General features: G+C 36.3%; 1 protein-coding gene across 1 annotated transcript in view; it reads right to left on the reverse strand.

Annotated features, from left to right (window-relative positions):
• Nucleotides 1-9,519, reverse strand: part of LOC115246126 (dynein heavy chain 2, axonemal) — a 40,651-nt gene that overhangs the window by 20,429 nt on the left and 10,703 nt on the right. Inside the window, exons 13-25 of the mRNA XM_029824753.1 lie at nt 9,076-9,203; nt 8,674-8,792; nt 8,129-8,243; nt 7,313-7,446; nt 7,033-7,226; nt 5,701-5,929; nt 5,452-5,603; nt 5,113-5,363; nt 3,947-4,167; nt 3,740-3,854; nt 2,816-2,987; nt 1,700-1,875; nt 788-950 (exon numbers count right to left, since the gene is read on the reverse strand). Coding sequence (XP_029680613.1) covers nt 788-950; nt 1,700-1,875; nt 2,816-2,987; nt 3,740-3,854; nt 3,947-4,167; nt 5,113-5,363; nt 5,452-5,603; nt 5,701-5,929; nt 7,033-7,226; nt 7,313-7,446; nt 8,129-8,243; nt 8,674-8,792; nt 9,076-9,203 — 2,169 coding nt within the window. The remainder of the gene's footprint in view (nt 1-787; nt 951-1,699; nt 1,876-2,815; nt 2,988-3,739; nt 3,855-3,946; nt 4,168-5,112; nt 5,364-5,451; nt 5,604-5,700; nt 5,930-7,032; nt 7,227-7,312; nt 7,447-8,128; nt 8,244-8,673; nt 8,793-9,075; nt 9,204-9,519) is intronic.

The following is a 9,519-nucleotide window of genomic DNA, read 5'->3' on the forward strand; positions in this document are numbered from 1 at the left end:
CACAACGCGTCAAGCAATCGCTGCGCGATCGTCAAGTTACCCCTGCTGACCTAAATCAGGGTTGTATTACATCGCCAATGTGTCGAACACTAAGCATTACCAGCGTCCCGTCGTGTGTTACCCGCGCGCGTGACAGACGAAATTACGGCTGGCCGCACGATCTGGTGCCAACTACGTGACTATAGCACGCGCGATAACCACTGAGAAACTTCTGCTTTAACATTGCTAAACGGAACAGAGTACGCTGACCGACTAAATACGTCGCGACATAATGTCACAAAAGTAATTTTGCAAATGGTGCCCGCAATCGAATGTGTATACGTATGCCACCATTCATATTCACACTGTATAGATTCATTCAAACGACATATATTTCACCAAGTATTTGCGGTATAAAGCATCTCGATGAAATCGTTGTCGTTCTGCACAACTTGGCAAAAAATATTATCCTGTTATACGTTTGTGACATTTAGTTTTTAGTTGAACTTGTGCAACGTTTCACTTTTTTACGTTTCACTAAAAATATTATATATATGAGAAATTTCTTTAAATGTATAGTAAAAAAAATTATTCTTAGTTTTATATCAAAGTACATCTAATGTTCAAAATATTAAGCCGTGAAAGAATATATCGTTTTTTTTTGAAAAATAAATTAATACTATTCTCTCTAAAGAAAATTTGCTCGTTGAAAGAAAAATAAATAAATATAATTAAAAAATAAATAAATAATGAATATGATTAAAAAATTATATATATATATATAAACTAAACGTTTAGGGAAACGTACCGGTCTGTCAGAGGAGTTATTACAAGTCTTCCAGTGTTACCTAGATACTCGTAACCATATACGAAGTGAGTGTTTGTTTGCCGAACAATACAATCGTCTACGTCTGTATCCCAATAAAATCTTAACTGCGACAGCCACTCGAAAGCGGACACATCTCTGCAATCTGAAAAATTTGGAAAGTAAGTTTGCTCCCGCTTTTTCCCTGGTTCCGTTATTTATTTTCTCTCTGGATTAAAGTAGCAAAGAAAGTATACGAGTAAAGTAATAAAAGAAATGTTACGTGCAGTTTGAAATACTACTTTATAACATTAACGCGTATTACACGAAAAAAGCAAATTTATAATCTTTTTCTTTTCATTTTATTTATAAGATGGCAAAAAAGACGCAATATCGTAATTCTTGATAATAAAAATAATTCTAACATAAAGTTTTTTTTTTAATCGAAACTGTTCTTACATATTAACGAAAATTATATATTGCAAAAAATTGATATAAAAAACTAAAGAATTATTATAAGTTAAATAGAATCTTTGTATATTAAACAAAATAGAATTTTTTATAGTAAACATTCGCCAATTTTATATTTTTCAAAAAATGGACTCTCATTGTCATACATGTATATTTTTACAAGTATTCGCTTCAAGATACCATCAATATACAAATTTACTAAGGGAAGCAACGGCGTTTCCCTACTATAGCGTATCGTATCGCCAACAATATAACGCTAGAACGTGATGCGGTTGCGTTGGACGCGGTCCTATAAAATGATCCGTAATTCGCAATGATCGTAATTTATTGGCCGTACGTCCGAGTATATATTGACTATATTTTTGCAAATCAAATGCGCGTAACGAATGAGCGTTGATTCAAAAATAAAAGAATAATCGTAGAAAAATATACGAATCGACTCACTCATTTTGTACATTTTTTCAATGACATCCCTCGCGTGTATCTCGATAACGACAACGGCCTTGAACTTTAGTCGATCCAGCTTATTCAGATCGCCTCGTATAGTTTCCGAGTATTTGTCTAACGTCTGATTCTGTTTCTTCCTCAGTCTTCGTAACGGCTTCTTCGAGTCCGCCATTCTTGAGAGTACGAAGGTAAATCAAACAAAACTTAATTGGATTGTGAAATACATAGCTAACATACTATTCCGTAGTTACGCTACCTGATACATAATTAATCTACTCGTCTTTAAGAGTCTCTAGAAAGCTTCGAGAAAAGCTATCTCATTAATTCAATATGTATAACAACATTCTTAAAAATATTATTAAAGTAATGCAAATATATATATATATACGGCTGTCGTCTTTAAAAAAAAAAAAAAAATTATTAACGTAAAATTTCTCACAGACTTTCTAACGTAAGATTTATGCGACAACTGTAAGAGGACAATGTAACATGTGCGATGCACTTTTAGCGATATTATTTTTCGCCGTGCAGCTCATCTCTATTTTCCCAACCGTGCGCGTTGTCTTTGTCCCTTTTTCCGAGACGCCGGAGTGCAACGGAAAGGTACGTTGGGCCTCGCGCAACACGAGCATTACAGGAGAGTCCCGGGACGGGAGGGATTTTATTCGGTAGGTAAGGGAGATGCCCGACTGTAGGTGTGCGGGTTAAATTATTCGCGGTACGGCTAGTATATGCAAATGAGGGAGAAGGTGGAAGGGTGCCGTCGCCGGATCGCAGGACCAGACGTAGAATATGCAAAATTTCTCTTATTAGACTCGCCGTGTCTCCTGTCTTCTTCTATGGCCATTCTACCACCCCCTCTACGTGCGTCTGTATGTATGTATATATTTGAGCGTGCGTGCGTGTGTGTTTGTGTGAAAAGATCTTTTCTCGTCGCGCGTACGTCACCGTCCTCGTTTCCTCTAACCGTCTCTTGGTGTTCATCAGAACTGGCCTCACGTTTACCCCGTTTCTCCATCTTCCTTTCCATGCCCCCTCCCCCATCCGCGTTTTCCTCACGTTTCATAACTAACGTAGCTAAATTTCTCATAGGCAGAAACCCGGAGTACTCACTTGCAGTGCAGGAGAATGCGTGTGCAGTCGCTCGTCCATTGAATCTGAGTGGACGTAATGCCCGGCTGGCCCGGCCATTCTTTCACCCACCTGTCGCGTTTCGCGAGCGTTTTTCGCAGCGCTGTCCGACACTGCCTCAACACTTCGCGTAGGGTCACTCTCATCGCGGTCTCTGCAATTGCCACCCGCGTTTTATTCACGCTCACTTCCTCGTCGCGCGCGGGTTTTCATCCCCATTTCCACCCCCGCGTCCTCCCCGCGCGCCCCATTTTGTTCGCGCATTTTTATCTCTCGCAAACAGAAATCGAAGTTGTACGCTGATGCGCGCGCGCGCTGGCACATCGGGTAATTTACGGCGATCGTGGACCAACGTCGGGATTGGAGCATAAATTATGGCCAATTTTCCAGCCCCGGCTTTTATTTACGCAACGCCCAAACCGTTGTAAACGCTACTACTCGCTTCCCCGCACCGAGAACATCGCAGGATACTGTAAATATTTGATGAGTCCGTGTTCACACGTCGCTGATCTTTCTCCTAGTTTTCCCGCGACGTGCATGCAAAAGAAGTTTGTCGCTTCCATATTTTAGATGGAGGTGAAACCGCCTCTTTCGATTTTGCAAAAAAAAAAAAAAAGCAATTTATGATCTTATAAATTCTCGCGTATATATTTCCTCTGCGTTCGTGTACACGTGTAGATTTCGGAGAGATAACAGGAAACAAGATTTATAGGGATAATATACCCAAACTCTAGAATGGTAACTACTATGCGTTTGTCATGAAGGAATATCGGATTTTAGGATTACACCAAGATGATTGCGAATTGCTTTTTGGAATTTTTGCATTTTGTTGTTCACAAACGTCTGATAAGATGTCGATTTTTATTCCTCATTTTGAGATATGTATTTTAGAAAAAATGTACTCACCGATATCGCACAGCCAATATTCGACTTGACCCTCCAAGAGGACCGGTTCGATAAACTCGATGTACTCTTCATCGTTCGAGTACATGCCGCCAGCCACGTGTTTTCCAGTCAGCGACTTAAGGCAGAAAGATGCGATATTAAGAGTCTCGAGACAATGCGCTTATATAGAGGAAGCAAGTATAGAAGAGTAGAACGTCGGAGAATTACCTTGCTGAGCTTCAAGGACTTGATGTTCGCGAAGAGCTTTCTGATGTGCGGCTGCATGAGGTCCGGTCTTTTAGAATGCGCCAGGATCTCCAGTATATCATCATTCGAGACGAAGTAGAATCTCGGAAATACGCGTCTCTTGGTCTCCAGATACTGCTCGAGCGCCAACTGCAACGCCTCCAACTTGTCATTGAGTTTGTTCAGGATTTCCAGCAAGCCAGCTAACAGGATCACCGGAACGGGGAGAGCAAGAAAGGGGGGGAAAATGCAAATGCTTTCAATAGAATAGATTTACATTATTTTACAGTACGCGTACGCGCGTCGGCTCGTCGCTCGATTTTTTATCTCCTTTTTTACGTTTTTCTCTTTTTCTCTTTTTTTTTTTTAGCGCCGGAAGCCGACACAGGCGGTTTGTACGTATCCATTTACATTAATACCCTGGCTCGGTTGTAGCTTAAATAATTTTAATCCTAGTTTAACGCTCAGAGTGATCGCGCACGATAAATGCGAAATATATCTCTGTTTCAGTAATACTTTTTTCATTAGTTAATTGCATTTTGCAAATATGCTTATTGAGAATGCGTTTTATTCTGAAAATGTCACATTAAATCTGGTATCTGGCTGGTGAATGTTTATTTCACTGTATACAAAATCTTTTATTTTTTAATTAAAAAAAAGATTGCATAGTTTTATTAATTATTTAAAACAATATTTTGCTTTGTTTTTTTTTCAGAGTAAATTATTTTTAATTTTAGTATAATAATTTGTTTGTATGTATGTTTAATCTAATATTATATGTAAAAGAAGCTGTTAGAATCTATTATAATAATCTTTGCAATAATTCGAGCTTTTATATATACTAAAAAAAGATATGGGGCGAATTTAATTTATTATAATATAACCAAGTATCATATTTTTTCGCAAGGTATCAGAATTTCAATATTGACTATTTGAAATTTTGATGAGTATCATTACATATGTAAAATTAAATTAAAACATTATTTCTTTCGGAGGATTAGATTGCCGTTAAATTTTCATTTCTGTATGTTTATAGGGAAACAGAATCTACATGATTTTTTTCAACATTTAATTTGGGGGATTCCTTTATGTTATAATAATACTGTGGATAATATCTCTTTTGTAATAGTCCTTCTAATAATACATACGTGGAACGTGGGTGGCTGGCAGTATCAAACCGTAGGAAGCCATTCTTGATGTATGTGCAGCCAACTCGCTCGTCACTTTGTCAAAATCGTCGGTCTCCTTTGGGAGTTGTTTCTTGATGTCTTCAGTAGTGAATATATTGTCCAGATACACGTATTCTTTTTGTATTACTAGCAGCATTTCCAAAACTTCTCCGACCGTCGACAGTGCCCGTTCCCAATAGTCGACTTCCTGAACAAATGGTTCGACGAATCTAGAAAAATTCAATGTATAGTCCACCTATATCCAATAAAATCGTTAGAAATATAAGTACAAAAGTTAATTTAGCGAGTGCAATGTACCTCGTTGACTTCATGGATGAAAGTTGCACCTGATGATCTTCCAGAGTGTGTATTATGTCGTCTATAGCTTTTAATCTGTATATTCCTTTATCTTTGTATGGAACCATCGTAATCGACATCGTTTCCCAAGTATCCTTAATATTTTGGAGTCCCTAAATCAGTGCGCATGTGTCATTTCTCGTAAAGAAGTGCCTTGCAATTAATATATATCGTACGGTTTGTATTTGTATTCTTTTATCGACAACTTACAACTTCAATAGCGAGTTCTATCGTGGCCGTGCTCGAGATTTCGCTAATTTCCTCCGCAAAATTATGCATCCGCATTTTAATAATCGCGTCCAAAGTAAAGTCCTCGGATGTCTCGTCGAAATCTCGACCGATAGTTTCTTTGACCTGCTTCCAATGCCTCGGTCTCATCGCTAGATTCTTCAGTACTATTATCAGCGGTAATGTGCGTCGAAATTTATCAACGTTCAACCTACGATACACGTTTTTCATAGTTGTATATATAATAAATTATATATAGTATAATTACCTATAATATTTTTTATCTTCTAAACATAATATAACATTTATCAAAATTTGAAGATATATTTGTAAACTTGTAATATTCTCTTAATTGTAAGATAATCACTTTTACGACATTAATCTAGTTTGTGTAAATGGTAAAAAGAATGCTAATTGTTCACTTTACGTAAAGATTTAATGAAAATCACACAAAAAAATTTTAATTTAAAAATAAATTAAAAAATCATTTAAAAATATAACTTTTGTTATTCAAAACTCATACGAAAAGTTTCTTGCAATTCTTTTCACTGCATAAAGAACACTTCTTATTTTGTACGCACCAAACAACGAGTTCTGCGCGCGTATAGTTATTTTTTTCTTTTCCCTTGTTTAGAGTAAACTAGGTTGAATTGTAGCTGCTGAGAAGTTACATAGCCATTTACGGAGCGTGCACTTTGTTAGTTTCAAAAAGTATCGTCGAAAGGAGTGTGGTCACAAGTGTGATCGGTAAGTTCATGTAAGTTACGCGCTTTAGCTACACAGAAGTTAATAAGCGTCACTGTGTAATATGTGGAATTAAGTTGTAGACTGTCCTTCGCATTATTTCTTGCGAAGCACACTGCGCCGGTTAAAGTGCATATCGTACCATTCAAGCGAAAGGCGATTATTTTTATCGGTGTGTTATTTACCTTTATACATATATGTAGAATTTTCGAAAACTCGACAAACTATTTTTTACTCTCTTCGTCATACGCCGCAAAAAGCTGTTAGCGAAAGGATTAATTCATTCGGTATAATATTCGATGTTTCAAACAGCGTACATTTCACTCATCGACAATTATCGTCGATTATATCCTCGCGTGTGATTCCTCTCATCTTGCTGTCATTTTGAAAAATGGCCATCCATCGCACGAGCGCAGTTTATAACGCGGCGGTTTCGGGTTTTTGGCGAACGATAAATTGACATACTGCTAAAGGATAGCAATCGCAAAACGCTACTTTGCCTTGTGAAAAATTCACGAAATTGGCACATATTTATTGCGCGTTCGAAATTTGATTACAACTGGATCGCACCTGGTATTTTCGACACTCTCCCAATTCTTTTCTTTGAGCTCTTTGCTGAGTTTCGTGAGTTTCCGGAGAAGGAGATTAGCGGTTGCCTCCATCTCTTCCAATTCTATCGTCCAGAAATTTCCGGTTTTGTAGCGTTCCCAGGCATCGTTCCATTCGTCCGTCAATTGCCACACCAATTCGATCATGGCTACATCCTTCGTGAGTAGAAAAGTGTCGGAAAATCGTATAAATAGACTAGCATGGGGGAGTGACATTCGAGCAACAAATGAGTGACATTTACTTTATCGAGTTCAGCGATTTTTAGAGAATCTGGGTAATTTATGCCAAAAATCATTAATTGTGATTTTAATAGGCTTTCCCTGTCCCTCAAGGACTGAATCTCTTTCCAGAAGATGGCTAGCCATTTTAAAGCATCTATAATAATAATAATAATAATGTAAAATGCAATATAATAATAATAAAGTAAAATAATTACAATGTCAGTATTAAAATGAGTTAATATTCTAACTGAATGTCTGGTTAAAATCAATTTATTTATTTTTCCGTGATTATTAGTCATCTAATGTTTGTGTATGTGTCCAGATATACATGGGATTATCGTAATAGTAGCTCGTACGTTTTGTACAGGTTGAACAAAGTTCATGAAAAAATAAACCGGTTCAGTATTGACAAACGCATTTAAAACAGTTGCACATGCTATTTAATCCCTTCAAATTATTACGTAGATAATATCACAAATGATCCATGTTATTGTTTAATGCAAAGTTTTTTAAACATATTTAACATATTAAATAACAAATTAACTTTAAAATAGAGTTTTATTACAAATATTCTATATGTGGTTTTTGTATTTATTTTTTTCTGCTCCAACTGCATCTACTGTTAAAATTTCAAATTATAAATGTTGTTTTATCTTATTCATTGTTACGCACAAATCTATTGCAGATTGCAAAATACAATTTAACCCGTTACACTGCGAGGGATGTGCTCGAAAAGATACGGTAATTGATTTATGCAATGATTCGGTGCTATCTTACGACAAACGCAGATTTACTAATCTAATAAAAAAAAAAAAAGAACGTGCTAAGCAATTTACCTTTTGAATTCCAGTCGGACGTAAAGGGCCCGATGTCGTTAAATTTACGCACTACGGAGGATACATCTTCTTCAAACATCGTCGCATCAATCAGCATCATTTCTTTAAATTCTTCCTGCAATTATGTTAAAATAACATTGAGAAGACAATCCAAGTTATAATGAATATTCATAAAAATGTAAAATTCTAGCATCTTTTCTTTAAGTGCGACAGAAAATATAAAATATTTTAAATTATTTAATTTTTAATCTTTCTTAAAAAATGCAAACACAAATATACAATAAGTAACAAGAAATTTTTATTTGCTTTTTCACTAAATAATTTAAATTCTGCAAATATTAGAGACCTTTTGTTATGCAAAACTAATTTTTCAGATAATATAAAAATTCCGTAGATGCGGTAAAGTAACGTCAAAATTGAGAAAGTAATTAATTGACACCATATTTTCCTCTTAGTTAGCGTCGACGCCGACGCTGCGCGATGGAACTCCATTTTTTATTACAAAGTTTCTAGAAGTTCTCTTTTATATCGAGGGAATGCCGTACCTTTTTTTCAAGCAGAGTAACTTCGCACGTGACAAGTAACTCCAAGTAAGCCGCCCAGGAACGGTTGATGTCTTTTAATTTTCTTTTGAACTCAAAAGTTAGCGGCACCTCGTATTTTTCTGAAAATCATTAAGCATTCTTTTCTACAATCTAATATACGTAATTATATAAATATATATATATGTGTAGATAGTTTGAAGTAATAGATATCCGTAATAGATAGTCCACATATGTAATAAACTTAAAGTCTGAGATTATCTGAAGCAAAGCAGATGTACGTTCGCGAAACTTGTAAATCGTTTTGTAAATTCTTGAGCGATAGTAGATTGCGATCTTAAGCTTCGTCGATTTTATGTGCATCAACTTTCTTATTTAACACGGAGAAAACATTTAAAGGTTTACCCAAAGTTTGGAACTGCTCCTGGATCTTGGGAAACTCTTCCTCCTCTTTCGGTATCTCGGCGGTGAGCCTCTCGAACAATTGCAGCGCGGATTGCATGCTGATGAGATCCGTCGGTTCCTTCATTATTCTGCAAACGAATGAATTCACGTACGATTCAGTTCGAAATTCAAAAAGGCCCTACGACAGGATTTATGAGAGCAACGCCTTGCGAGCAACGCCTCTCCAATGTTCTGCTCGGCTTGAAGAAATTTACATTAATAGTATCGATCGAAAACACTGAAAATGAATATAACTGAAAGATTCAAATATGCTATAGAGAGGAATAAATAATCATGCTGAGTCTCTGGAAAGGAATTTTTAGCACAGAGTAATAGGCATAAAAATTTGCCGAACTGCGAATACAATTAATACTTTTAAATTAAAATAAATAATATAAAAAAATT

The sequence above is a fragment of the Formica exsecta genome, unplaced genomic scaffold (assembly GCF_003651465.1).
Source record: "Formica exsecta isolate Colony F162 unplaced genomic scaffold, ASM365146v1 scaffold1387, whole genome shotgun sequence".
NCBI classification, from domain to species: Eukaryota; Metazoa; Arthropoda; class Insecta; order Hymenoptera; family Formicidae; genus Formica; species Formica exsecta.